Genomic DNA, 14,778 nt, shown 5'->3' on the forward strand with positions numbered 1-14,778 from the left:
GGCCCAACAGCCTCTTAGGCTATAGAAGGTATGAAGAAAGAAAACTGCTTAACCCTGTGTGGAAGCTCACTGTATTCTTCTAGATGTGGTGATCGTATGAGTACTACTTATTCTTCATAGTCTGAAACAGTCACAAAAAACTGTATGTGGAAGCTGGTATCGCAGCCTGCTTTAAGTCTGTCAACTAAAAATGTCAATTTGGTCTTTGTCCACTGTAAGAAGCTGACCAGCGAGCCTGAGTATGTGATTGTACTGAGGCCAGGTCTTAGACCAGATGGAAAGAGATCCAGAAAATCTGAGGAATCCAGATAAAGCCACAGCTGTTTTGCCACAGCTTTCTCAATAACATGCCCTGAAAAGGAAGATGAGAGACTGCAATGATCTTGCCAATTATCTGTGTCAAAGATTTATTGTGCAAAGGTCTCATATTTGCTTATATTAAGACTGATACCCTACTCCCTTCAGGGAGGCAGACAGCAAAAATAGACCAATATGTATGTTAGATTTTTTTTTTTAGCTTCCACTAGAGAGACACATACAAGTTGCAGCACAAAGTTAGCTGAGCACTTCCAGAACCCCAGAGTGCAACTGGAGGAAAGTTAACCCGGGGAGTGCTGTGTGCATTTGGACTAGAGGTGGCTACTTGTATAGAAAACTATCAAACCCGTACCAAATGGCTCATGTATGAGGATACCCCACTGGCTTGGATGGTTTTTAACTGCAAGGGTCTTGGTGATGGTGAAAGTTAACATCATTTGTGTTTAAGGTGAAATACTGTAGAACTGGAAATGCTCTAAAACTTATTTCCGCAGAAAATAAGGAAAGCATGTCTGCCTCTAGCAACAAGGAATCAGCAGGAGCATTCTGCAGCTCCTCACTGAAAGTCTGAAAAATAGTGCAGTGTAGCTGGAATAACCCTTTCTGCAAGTTGAAAGTAAACACACTGAAATAAATGGTTCTATAGTACGAAATGTTGTGAAAAAGCTGTCAACCTGAGAGAGTGAAGAGCCTGTATGAAGATCAGTCACTAACGTCTTTCTGCTTGGATGTGGGGATTAAGTGTATGTATAACGTGGTGGCGGGGAAGGGAAAGGAATTTTATATCTTGCTGGGGAAACCAACAACCTGGGGCAGCATCAAGATACTTGTAAATGTTTCTTCTTTTGAAAGAAGAAAACCTGGCCTTACTTCCTCTTCTACGTATTAAAAACTGTAGACCTTATAGCAGCGACCCTGACAGCTTAGTGATGTTCCCCCTCCCTACAAGACAGGCACAGAGGTGCTGGAGCGTGTCCTGAGAAGGGCAAGGAAGCTGGTGAAGGGTCTGGAGCACAAGTCTTATGGGGAGCAGCTGAGGGAACTGGGGTTGTTCAGCCTGGAGAAGAGGAGGCTGAGGGGAGACCTTACTGCTCTCTACAGCTACCTGAAAGGAGGCTGTAGCAAGGTGGGTGTTGGTCTCTTCTCCCAAGTAGCAAGCAATAGGATAAGAGGAGATGGCTTCAAGTTGTGTCAGGGGAGGTTTTGATAGGATATTAGGAAAAATTTCTTTACTGAAAGGGCTGTCAAGCATTGGAAGAGGCTGCCGAGGGAAGTGGTTGAGTCATCATCCCTGGAGGTGTTTAAAAGATGGGTAGACGAGGTGCTTAGGGACATGGTTTAGAGGTGGACTTGGCAGTGTTAGGTTTATGGTTGGACTCTTATCTTACGGGTCTTTTCCAAATTGAATGTTTCTGTGGTTCTGTTCTAAGATTCCTTGTAGATCTCAGCGGGTGACGGTTTTTCTGGGAACATCATACAAACCACATCTGTCACTTCAGTATGGAAAATACTCCTGACCTGTGTAAACAGATTTTCATGCTAAAACAGATTTTCATGCTAGTGTAATAGTAATATTGCTGGGTAGTTCAGCAGTAGTGATAAAATGCAACATCTTACCCCTAAGCTATTGGAAGGTATGTGAACACTACTTGAATAGGCTAGAAAATCTTGCACACTAACAACTTGCTAGTTTGAAGTGGTGTTGCCTAATTTGACTCTGCAGTAAATGGCAGCGCTGTAGTGATGCTTAACCTTTTTTTTTTTCCCCCCCCTTTAAAGCTCAGCAATCAGCAGCTAGTTATTGGTGCAACTTTGAAGAAACACACAAGTAGCTACTGTAAAGGAATCCTGTCTGCAGAGATCAGCAAAAGTATTTACCCTTCAGTGTATATAGTAACACTTTTTTGAATGTTGTCTGCTGACAGCAGATGATGGCATTAAAGCTAACCATGGCGCAGCTAACGAGGATCCTTAATTCTTGCCTCACACGAGCATTTTATCTTAGAACTGTCTCTCTGTAGCTCTTCCAATTCCTGAAGCAACCAATACATGCATCTTGTCTGTCAGGGGAAAGTTTTTATCATCTATTTAGATAGTCATATTAAGTGACTTTTTTTTGAGGTGGGAGCAAAGAGTTTCATACCAGCAGAACCACAGTTCATATCCTGAGGCTTCTGTGCACAGCAGGTTCTTCCATTTGTGATCCGGAAAGACTTCAGTAGGGGGGAAAGCTTCCCTGCTACTGCCTGTGCTGTCCCAGAAAGCTTTGACTGCCTGACAGTCCGAGGAAGCATTGTCCAGCCCTGAATTTGTACAAAGGGCTAAACTCTGCGGGTGGTTACCCCTGTAAAACTGAGGGAAGCATTTGGTTTAAGTGTAAGTAGAAAGATGAGAAATATTGTAAACACTGTAAAATACAATGCAAACAGAACTGCAGAACAAAGTAATGAAACAATGGAGTTCCCTTAGGGAGTTAGGGGGAAAAGTTTATTTTTTCTGACTTTTGACAGAAGTTTCAGTTCTGTTTCGTACATCCTTTCCTGGTTATTTCCCTCTTGCTCTAAATTCCTGGCTGGCATATGTCTTTTCTTGGTTAGCAGGACTAATTTTTTTTTGTTTGTTTTAGCTCTGAATTTAAACCTTGCTTTAGAATGAATGTGTCTCTTTGGGTCACCATAGAATCCACGAAGAGGGGTTTGGCCCTTGAAGCAATGAGTGTTAAGAAGCCAAGCCTGGTATCCTTACAATGACAAAAGCACCCTACTGGAGGGCTATTCTGAAGAGTCTCTGCTGGCCTGCTAAAGCAAGAGTTAAGATTTCTAAATGGTGTCTTTAAATATTATCATTTGACTTGTATAAAGTTGAGTCTCTGAAACTAGCTGTCTGCAGATCACACATGCAATCTTAATGTCAAATACTTGCATGTATTGGTAGGTGGACATCGCTACTGCAGTGTTTTGTAGGGGGAGTGAAGAGTACCTCATAGCTATTAACTGAACAGTTAATACTTCTGCTAGTGAGATATTTATTGTTGCCTCTTAATCCATAGGCTAAAAGTCCAGGGATTACACAACCTTTATAATATTATGATAAACCCCTTTATTTTTAAGAGCGCTGGAATTATGTTAGCCATAAATGTGAGAAAGCTGCTGCTTTCACAATATTGGCAGCATGAGCTACTCTGTATTTAATATGGAAACTGATATTATGTATGAACAAGGTGAAATTCCTCTCTTTTTTTTTTCTTAAGTTTCACTGTCTCTGACACTTTAGAGGAGTAATAGAGTAAACAAGGGCAACCTCCTTTATACTCTGTATAGCTGATGAGGCCAGAACCCAACTCTGAATGTCTCTCTGGAGATGGCAAGGCAGGCCTATAGAAGGAGATATGTGAAGATAGTTATGTCCCCAGACAGAAGTTGTAATAGTGCTTCAGAAGCTTTGACACTGAAGTGTTGATGATGGTACATGTAAAGTCAAATGAAATGGGGAGAAGCCCCTGATGCAGCCATCTTCCCCTGAGAGTTATCTTGGGTTAATCATTGTCTTTGGATCATACAGAGGTAAGAACATAGTTAAGAAAAGCAAACCCTTTAATGTTCACAGTACCTCCTTTTTTAATATCCCTCCTGTGCAATGGAATTTCAGTCTTGGCATTCAGTTAGTATACCTCTACTGATGGGCAGCCAGCCCTTGCTGGGTTTTGAACTAATGAGCTCAGCTATTTCTAATATCTACTTCTTGGTTCTGCTGTTGGCAGCAGTAATGACAGCCATAATGAAGGCTGGATGCCAGCTTCAATTTGAATGCCTCTTTCAGCATTTTAAAAGAATTGATTTAAGAAGGACTGAAACTTGTAGAGCTACAGAGTTTTAATGGGTGGCATTTTCCATCCTGGAAGATCTACAAGAACAAAATATTTGTGGTCTACAGGGTGCCATTGTACAGTTGTATTTCCATGGGAGCTCAACTCTGAAGACATGGTTGCCAAACTGTTTGTAAACTGTTTAATCATCACGTCTCCTCATGTGGTGATCTCCTAGCAGAGCAGTCCCAGAGATGGTAGTCCTCTTCATACACCTGCCTTGTTTACAATAATAGTGTCTAATGCATATGGCTGTGGATGAAGTGAGACACTGGCTGTGATGTAAACTAGTCAGTGGGGAAAGAGGATCTGGCTTGATGTAAGCTCAGTTGTATGTGTTTTGCTGTGTGTGCTTATGTAATGTGCCTTGTGTGCATGGTAAAGGGAATTGATGCTACTCACCTAGGAGATGGTGTTCAGGGGGTTTCAAAGCAATCTTTGGTAAGACTTGATACCCACTTTTTGCAGTGGGTGGTCTCTGGCATGTACAGAAGGTTTTGTCTTATTGGGGAAAATGAGTAATGGGAGGAGAAAATGTGGGGTTTATCTTCTTGCCAGTTTGGGATGTTTAGAAAACTTATCAAGTGATTTGGAGACTCCACTTAAAGTAGGTGTCCTGCTCTTCAGCAATAACACTGTGAAGAGGAAGGGCAAAGTACTTTGAGTTCTTGAGAGAAAGACAGCATGAAAAGGTGCTTAAGAGAAGGGGGTCCGGGTGAGTTGATGACAGGTGATGAAGTCAAATTTTAAGGGCTTTGGATTTAAAGGGAAGCCCTTTATAGCTGTCAGGCTACTGGTGGAAACTCAACAGAGAATTTGTACTTCATCAAATAGATTATTCATTTAAGAATGCTTCAGCAAAACTTGGTTGCAATCAGACATGCTTGCAGTTAATGTGTATCCCCACATTACATAGCAAAGACTCATATGAGAACCTTATTTGATATCAAGACTCTTCTGCCAATTGAAACAAGGAAGAAGTGTTATGCTGTTCATTACAGCATAGTGAAATGTATTACTGTAGTGTTGGCAAACTCACATTAGTAGAAATTGAGACAAATTCAAGGGAAGGGTCTTGCACTGTTGTTCTTGAGCAGTAATAGGCTCCTGAAAGGTTCTAGTGGAATTATTAGGAAGCAACTAAATATAGGTGGAGAGGAGGATTACTGTAGATTACACAGCTGGATCTAATTAGGTAAAATTCCGTCTTCTAACACTCTAAGAGCTTGGAACTGATGGCCCTATAGCTTGCCCATTCTGTCTGCAGTACTCCAAGCTCTTGTAAATGGGGAAGAAGCTTTCTTAGGTTGACTGCATAGCCAGTCCTACTAAAGGTAGTACAAGGGGGAAAACAGGCTGATGAAAGTATTCTTTCATAGCCATTTTCTGTATGTGGCTAAACTTCCCCTGTGAGTGCACAGAACTCTACAAATCCTGGAACTGACTTCTAGTGGTTTATACAGTGGAGGGTAAGAAAGCATGTACTTCAGTATCCTCCATGATTCAAGAGAATCAGGGCCAAGAAGGTTTGCTGCAGATCATGAAGAATACATGCAATGGTTTAAAGCATTTAACATGATAGCATTTGTGTAAGGATAGGGATCACTATTCATGGAAATCTTGCTTGAGATACTGTCCTTTGTTCAAGTAGACACCTGACATCACTTCAACCCTTCTGCTTTCTTGAGAGCTGCTTTTGAGGAAAACTTATCCCATTACAATGGACTAGCTGACTTTTTACCTTCTAGTGACAGCACAAAGTTGTAATCCTGCTACATTTGGTTGGCGATAACAGCCTCAACTATCACTATGACAAACTTAAGTAGGGGATATGGTTACTCAACGGAGACTAGCTTGGCATAAGTTATACAGATGGATGTTTTGAGTTTGTTTTCGAGTTATGCTGAGTAAGCAGAGGACTCCCTAAGCCAGAAGGACTGGATCAGGTTACTAAACAATACAATTTACTAAAGACAAGATTCCACCTTTTATGTCAATGGAAGTTTTGCCGTAGTTTTCCTTGGGACATTCATTGCCTGACTATTCAAACATCTGGATTTTCTATCTGGTTCAACGTGCATAGTAGCAAAGCTAAAGAGAAGAAATAGTCCAAGTTAAACATGCCTTCTCTTGTCAATGTGTTTGACAAATTAAATTTAATCTCAAGTTTGTTCTAGGCTTATATGTCATCTTGGCTGCAAGAATAATCTGAGTAGGAGAGTCAGCTTTGACAGAAGCTGAAGTAATGTTATTTCAAAGGAATTAAATCAGTCTCTACCTTAATATTGCCAAACTTACTAGGAAGGTTTAGAAGTCATGTGTTAGAAATGTGAGACTTGAGCTGAAATTTCTATTTTGTGTTTTTGAATTTTGGTTTCCTCCTGTCTTCAGTTGATAGGTATACTGATCTGTGGTACAATTTATGAGACACTTAAACAAACTTGATGTTTATAAAATCAAAGTCACCTTTTAAGGTGATACAGGCATGTGGATAAAAAATCTGTGGAAAAGGGGATTATTTTAAAATCTGAAATTAACTTTTTGTCCTTGATGTCTCTGGCATTTTCTTTCCCACAAGTGAACTGTAGTTATGCACTTGCATAAACTTGCACCTCAAAAGCAAAAAAGATAATTTTAAAAGTTCACTCCCTGACTGCAATGGCTTTTTCTTTTTCTGTTAAAGACAACAACAAAAAACCCAGTAAAGCTTCTCTGCAATGAGGTCAGATTCTAATGAATCATTTGCCATAGGTGGCCCCTTCAAATATGCTGTTGGGCAACTTCTTTGAATCTAGTACCTCATCTTCTAAAAGCAGAGCATAGCTGCTGCATCATGTTTGGGGATCAGTTTGTAAAGAAAACCAAAGTATTATTTATTAGCTAGAAGTCCTCTAGTGGATGAAGCGCAATACTTAAGTGCTCTCCTTCATTGTACAGAAAACAAAGATTGGAGGAGATTTCTAGCCTGTAAGGGCAGAAAACTGTCTTGAATTCAACTCATACAAATACATCTAGAGATTACCTGCTTTGTGGGGTGATCCCATATGTTTGCCCAGCCTTCCCCATCCTCAAGAACAGGCTGTGTGCTTTGAACCTATTCTTGTTTGCACAGCTGGGGGCCAGGGGCTGAAACATAAGTGGTGCTTCAACTCAGGCTAGGCTCTTCACTTTGCAGATGGGATGACTCAAGGAATAAAAGTATTACAATATCCTTCTCATAAGTCTTTCCTGTCTGGGGAGAACGCTGTGCCCTTCTAAAATTTGTTGTGAAAGCCTTAAGGCTTGGTATAAAACTGTAGGATACTAGAAAACACCCGCAGAAAGACTGGAACCTGTTAAGATGCAGGACTTCAAGAAAACTTTGGTTTAAAAACATATTCTTAAACCAAAGTCATCTAGACTGCAAGTGAAATACAAACTTGTGGGCATTTCCAAAAAGGGAATATTAAAATAAATCAATCTCTTCCTCCTCCTGCCCCGAAACACTTGACAGACTTCCCGGGAAGCTCACTTCAAAAGCCTTTTTTCACTAGATCGGTTCTGAGGCTGCACGGGCACTTTCAGGACAGAGGCTGGACACACTGGTCAGCTGTTGGGAGTTGTGGTGGTTCTGGCTGGTTGATATCTTTCTGCACATGGAAGACTGCAAGCCCTGACAGTCCCATCTCTGCCAGAGTTTCTAAGGTTTTCATATTTCCTCTTTTCTAGAAGTATTTCTAGAAGCCAAGCATTTTGGGTCTCTGGCTTCGAGCAGGATCTTTGACACCTTTAAGGCCTGCTAGGCTTCTGGTTCCATGGCAGGAAACTTGGCTGAATTCCCAAACCCGTGGTTGAGGTTGAAGTCCTTGTGCCCTGTAGGCATCCTGCCATGGAGCTGAGAGTCTAGCCATGATTAAAACTGGGACTTGGCTCCAGCTCTGCCTCCAGTATGGCTGGTTGCACCAGCCTGAAACAAAGGCATAAATCTGTGAGGTTAAAACTAGGAAATGTGAAATTATGCTTTCCGACAGCAACAAAAATGTCCAGAAGTTTATAGTCTCTGCTAATGTATGAAGTGGTATGGTTTTCCTGGGGAATTCTCCCTGGGAAGGACTCACTCATTTGTACTTAAGACTGACCAGTCTGAGTGCTTAGACAAATGGGTGAGTGATCTGTGCCATGTGATCAATCACTTTTTCCAAAGATGTGTTCTAAGGGTCTTCAAACCTCAAGTCTGCCAAAACAGGAGTAAGGCATTGCACATGCTGCTTTCTCCATCTCTCTACTCCTCAGTTTTGTTAGGCAGCAGCCTGCAGTACTAATCAGAAGCGAAGCCGCTAAACAGCGGAGGTACCTCTGTTTTGAGCTGTAGTGGACTCTTGTCTTGTAGATTTATTTGTTAATAGACTTCCACTTTCTCACGTTCACATTCCTTTGTGTCCCTTGCTCCCTCTTCCCCCTGAAGCCTTGCTAAAGCATGTTACTCTGGTACCGCAACGCCTTGGCCATTTCTTGTTACCTCCATCACAAAGAGCTGTGCTGTTCTGTTTGTGCTTATAACGTACCCAGATGGTGAACAGAATGAGTGACCACCAAGCTCATTTTCACTTGTGGGGTCAGACCTTTCTCTGCTAAATAACACAAGTGTTCCCAGCTGCTGTGCAGCTGCAGGGAGTCTGCTTTCCTTCACAGGCATTAAAAACCCTTTAATCAGTGTTTGTTGTTTGTCAGCAGTGGTGTTGAGGTGTGGAGAAAAAGAACAGATATGCTTTGTTGGCAAAGTTAACTTCATTCTGACCTCTTATCTTCCCTTTTTCTTTTCAAGTCTGAAGAAGCAGAAAGTAGTTTGGGAAGTGGTTTCTGCAAGCACCTGTGTAAATGTATTTGCTAAAGGAGGAGGTTTATGTCCTTATACAGATACAACATTTGACATAAAAAGATGCTCCAAGAGCTGCATTGAACTGGAAGCTCTTTAGGGCAGGGACTCAAACTGACTGGTACAGGAGCTGTGCAAGCTCCCTTAATGTAAGTGAGTGCTATGAAAATACAAATACTAATAGTAGTGTTACTTATGCTTATTTTAGTATTGAGTCTATGTTCAATGGATCCCGTTTGCAATTTGGCCAACTTTAACATTTCTCTGGAAAGTAGATTGTTCCTGCTAGTTTTTGTGGGATTTTGTTTGTGGGGTTTTATGTTTGTAGGGTTTTTTTTTTAGTGTGTGAGTTTTTGTTTGGGTTTTGGTCTTTGGTTTTTTTTTTTTGGTTCTGCTTTTAATAGTTCTTCTCTAACAGAGGAAAAGGAAGAAGAGAAAAGAGCTGGTAAGCCAGTGATACTATCTGTATTCCCATTTGTTTTGGATGTAGTCTGTTCTGAAACAAATGGGGACACAGGTATCAAGAAGAGGCTTTAAGAAATCTCAGAGCGAAGGTAATGATTTCCCTCTTCTTTCTAGGTGAAGCTTGGAAACCTGGTGGTGCTGCACATGTTTGCAGGGTTGCTTTTTCCCTGAGTCCAGATCTGTTCACATTGTGTGTCTGTGTGTACAGCACCAAGCACTGCTCTGTGAGTGGTGATTCTGTTGCTTGCAAAGCCTGTTTTTGTGGGTGTCCCAAAGCTCTTACGACATCAAGCTTTGATTTGAGCTTCAAGGGACATGACAGGACATTGGCTGTTAAAGGCAGAATACTTTATCTTGCTACCCTTCCCCTGAAGGGACCAGAGAATCTTTGGAGGGTGGGTAGCCAGGCGTCAGGGTACCTGGTGGAGATCGCTCACAGCCCTCTGTCCCGCTCAGCAGCATCTCCTGCAGTGACCAAGGTGCTCTGTTGGAGGAGGGCTGTGCTCCTTGGAAAAGGGGTGCCTGCTTGCTCCAAGTGGGAATAAAGAACTGGGAATGAGTAACTTACTAATCATAGATTCAGGTGCTCTCCTCACGGGCAGACACATTTCAGTGTTCATCCAATGTTTTTCTTCAACTGGCTGAGGCTGCTTACAAAGGAGGGCAGTTGTCGTGCTCTTGGACAGGCAAGATGTTGGAAAGAAAACTCTCTGTGCTGGGTGGAAGGGGATGGATGCTCAAAACAGCCAGTATGTTAAATATCTCTGGATGGTCTGTGCTGATGGTCACTTCTGTAGCATGAATGCTTACCAGCTAGAAACAAGGCAAAGAACCACCATTTTGCTATCTGCAGTCTGGTGGGACTGCTGAGCAAAGACAAGGGCTCTGAGCTACAGTGGAGCAGGTGTCCTACTGTGTAAGGGGGAGTTTGAAGCCCTTCAGTAATATCTCCAGAAGATCCAGCCTTTCTGGCAGTGCTGTCTGATCACATGAGAAGAACCCTGATCAGACAGGCACGATCCTGGATCCTTCTGGAAATTAATGCAGACTTTTACAATTATAATCTAGCTGAACAAAACAAGCACCATCTTGTGCAACTATGTAAACCATAAACTTTTTTGGCAAGGCAGGTGTGGCATCTTCAGTGTCTGGAAAGCACCTAACATGCTGTGTGGCCTCCCTACTGTAATCCAAATTACAAATGCTAAAAAGGCTTTGATTTTTTTTTTTTCTTTTTTATAATGTGGTGCTTGGCTTAATTTGGGTAGGCAGGAACTTCATAGACTACATTGGGATGCTCTGCATGTTTTCTCAGGCCCTCATAATTAATCAATGCCGAGCTGTTCCTCCCCATCCCTCTGTGAGGAGGCACCAGAGGAAAGCTGTTCCATAGCCTTAGGTTTAGCTCATTTGTCAGTCCTGAGAAGGACTTTCCATTCTTCAGAGATGCTCTTTCTGGAAGGAGGGGCGTTCCTGGTCCACAAAGCCCAGCTATATTCTAGTATTTTGGTACAGGCTGCAGAAGGCTTAAGTGAGTTTTCAGGATACAAGCTGAGTTTTCAGTAAGTTAGTAATGTGGTTTGATGCTGGGAACCAGTATTTTGGCTTTTTTGGTGCACCTCTGGATAACCCTGATCTGTGGAACTCTGCTTCTGACACAAGGGATTTGCAAAAAGATTCAAGCCAGTAGCTCAAGCCCTCAAAGTTGTGATAAATGGCAGATGCATGTGTTCCTTCTAAACCAGAATGGCTTCTGTGTTTAACTGAATGTTTAGTCACTGTATGCGCACCATACTGTGCTACCAGGCAGCTCTGCTTTTAAAGTCTGTTTATACAGACAGCTGAAAAGCCTAGCGAGTCTTTCAGGGTCTCTGACATGCTGAGAGGAAGCTTCAGCATCTTCAGTCTGCTGCGTTTTGCTGTATGTTTACAGTCACTGGTGATCTTTGCACCTCGGGGGCTACAGAAAGACATTACTGTAGCCAGAGCAATTCCAAGCTAACCTGTGATAGTCCAACACCTGACAAGAACTGGGCAAAAATCTGGTCCAGCTCTACAGTGTTTTTATAGTCTAGTCCAGATCTCTATAAACTATTTAAAATTGCCTTCAGGTTTAAATTTTCCAATTTCCCATTTGGAACAGGTGTTGCCAGGTTATAGAAAGTGTTGCAGAAAAGGAACAAAAACACTTAAACTGTGCTGTTACAAATTTTGGCAAGTCTCTGACAGATGAGATTTTTTAAAAAAAGTTTGCCCCACCCAAATTAAAACAAGTGCAGACCTTGCTTACTTTTCCCAGCTGTCATGTTTAAATAGGGTTTTTTGTAATGTATGATTCTTCAAAAGATCCAGCAGTACAGAGCTAGTAAGTTTTTATATGAAAGTATGCAACTTCTCAATTGTTTTTCATCTCATTTAATTGGGGAGAGAAACAGGGTGAAGATTTTTTTTTTAAATGTCAAAAAACAAATTTCAGAGATGCATGTTCTTGGAGTGGTTAAAAACCAACCCAAACTAGGCTTCAGGCAATGTTTTTTCAACAGCTTTAACCTCAAAGCATCCAGCAGACAGCTTTGTAGGCAACTGTAACACCAAGGTGATTATGGCAGTGACTCACACTTCCCTGTAAGGCATCCAGCTATCAACACACTTGGAGAGCTGTGGCTTTGTGCATGCAGGCAGGGTGTCAGTCAGTGCCCACTTGCCAGCCAGCTCCGAGCTGCTGAGCTCCTAAGTGCTTTGACATCGAGGTGGGATATTGGTGTGTTAGAGAGCAACTCTGGTCCTCCGAGGCTTGCAAGGGGCTTAAGACATCTTTAACTTTCCTTTTCTTTGCTTAATGGGACGTGATGCAGGAGCCCCCTGAAATCTTCTTGTGAGCAGGTGGTTGGGTTTGGGTAATAGTTAAAGGTCTGACTGACTAATCACTGAGCGGGGTAGCATGGGAAGTGAAAAGGGCTGCTACTATCATGTCCTGGTGAAGCTCTTCCAATGGTTATGGAAAGAGGATGGGCAGTTGGGGTCCTCAGGAAGACAGTATGAACTTGGGAAAGAGACCTGTGTATCCCTATAGGCAGCTCAGAGTATAGCTGAGGGTACAACAGTGAACTACTGGCAGGTGTTGGGATTTCCAGGGGACAAGCAGACAGAAACTGGGGACTCATTCATGTGCATTGTGGGTTTCCCCATCTCTAAAAGGTAAGGCAGAAGCCAAGCTGGCCTCAGGGAAGGTGAACAGAAGTGATTGTGGTATGGAGGAATTCTTCTGGGCAAGGAATTGGGAGACTGGGGTTGTTTGCACTGAGAGGCTGAGAAGAAAGCAGGCTGCATCTGAACTGAATGCTTGGGAAGAAGAGGTATTCAGAAAGATGAAAAATTCAAAATTCTGAAAGGAAATAGATTTTCACATAGTGTGCAATTAGATTGTGGGATGCATGGAATGCAGTTGACAGCTGGGCAGGATGTCATTGGGAAGGAACAAAGCGTGGCTTTGGGAGTGTGCAGGTATGCTGTTGCAGGTGGTATCCACAGATGACATACGTCATGTTTCAAAAAACCAAATAACTGGTGATATGAAGCTGGCCGCATCCATGGTTCAACTACCAAGGTCAATCATGATAGGTTATTTGGGTTCCTTCGTTCTTGGTGATAAGTTTCTTGCACCTCTGACTAAAATTGTCTAGTACCAGATATTGTTTGTGGCAGGACACTGGGCAAGCTGGGCTGTTGTGACTCAGTATTGCCCTTCCCGCGTGGGTTGTGTTTGGCTTTGCACATCTTATGTTTTCAGAGGTGAGGCAGAGTGAGTAATGTTTCCGTTCTATTAAAGAAAATGGAATGGCAAAGGCCCTTTAGGTTTTTTTTTTAAAGATGTACGTGTTTCATTTTAAGTTCCCTTCAGGCAAAGTCAACCTTGGTAGGCAGCTTAAACTGCATTACAGGCCATATTGCTATTGTCATAAAACCAAAATACACCGTGCTCTGTTTTGGGAAACCAAACAAAACCAATATTTTTTTTTCTTTTCTCCCTCCTTTTTTTCACTTCCTTCAGTTTTTAATAAGTGACCGTGACAGAGACCCTCAGTGTAACCTGCATTGCTCCAGGTCCCAGTCCAAACCCCTCTGCGCCTCTGATGGCAGAACATACGAGTCAATGTGCGACTACCAGAGAGCCAAATGCCGGGAGTCAAGTCTGAGTGTGACACATCGCGGCCGGTGCAAAGGTAGGTGGATTTCAAATGCCTTTGAGGGGAGGAATGGGAGTCTGACCTCATAAGAAACTGGATTCTTAGGCCCTTGAGTTTAGTACCATGCTCTGTGAGTAATCTGACTGAAATAGTGCATTCGTGTGAGCATGGGTATCTGAGTCTGCATTTAGGTGGCAGGAGTAAAAAACGAGCGAATTATCAATGAAAGAAGGCAAAGGAGCCAGAGACATCACTGAAAAAGGGCTGAAGTATATGTCTGCAGAGCAGAAGGAGCTGGCCCCATGGAAATGCAAAATCAAGTCCTGAAAGAAGAGATCTTCCTTGCTACCTGTGCTGGTGAGGAACTGAGATACCCTTGAGTGATAGGAATGTGGAGTGGGAAAGAAAATGTGGTGCACATTAGATGTCTAGTCCCTTTCCAGACATACACAGCCTTTCTGTGCTGAGCTAACTGAGACAACAGAATGCGTGCAAGGCTTGACTTGGCCTCTTTTTTGCCTGTTTGCTGTTACACGTCTACTTAAAAGTGAGAATATTGTTTCTCTCTCAGTTCAGCTCTTCAGCATAGTCTAAAGATAAAGTTGCAACTCTTAAGGAATTTTGGTGTCTTGTCACACAAATGGTTTGCTTCTGCAGTAAAGTGAAAAATCAAGTTGAGTGCATTTTCTGAGAGCACAATTGACTCAGAGGGCAGATGGCACAGATGTTTTTAGCAATTGGTTAAAGTGACAGGAGAAACTCATTAAAATCCCTGTGGAAGGATAAATAGGCACACGTTTAAGCCTGACTTTTGCTTATGAAGGCTTTTTTACTATTACAAAAATATATCTTTGTCAGAATTACTTGTTCTAAAATGGAAATCCCTTTTCAATGTATTGACAGGCTTTATAGTTTAGGTAAATTATGAGCATGACCTCAAATATTGCTCTCTTTTAGACAATTTCTCATTGGAAAAAAGCTTACTTGTGTGATTAAACCCAGAGGCTTTCTTCCCAGGGCCCAAGAAGTGGTTGGACTGTTCTTGCAAGTGTGGCATTTTTGAGTATCATGATAAGAAGTGGTAGGGT

The 14,778-nt window shown here is 42.2% G+C and overlaps 1 protein-coding gene across 1 annotated transcript in view; it reads left to right on the forward strand.

Annotated features, from left to right (window-relative positions):
* The first annotated feature begins 12,444 nt into the window (after positions 1-12,444).
* SMOC1 (SPARC related modular calcium binding 1) overlaps positions 12,445-14,778 on the forward strand; it is an 85,217-nt gene continuing 82,883 nt past the window's right edge. The window contains exons 1-2 of the mRNA XM_035889796.1: positions 12,445-12,564; positions 13,555-13,726. Coding sequence (XP_035745689.1) covers positions 12,445-12,564; positions 13,555-13,726 — 292 coding nt within the window. The remainder of the gene's footprint in view (positions 12,565-13,554; positions 13,727-14,778) is intronic.

The sequence above is a fragment of the Egretta garzetta genome, unplaced genomic scaffold, assembly GCF_000687185.1.
Source record: "Egretta garzetta isolate BGI_Z169 unplaced genomic scaffold, ASM68718v1 scaffold2, whole genome shotgun sequence".
Lineage (NCBI taxonomy): Eukaryota > Metazoa > Chordata > Aves > Pelecaniformes > Ardeidae > Egretta > Egretta garzetta.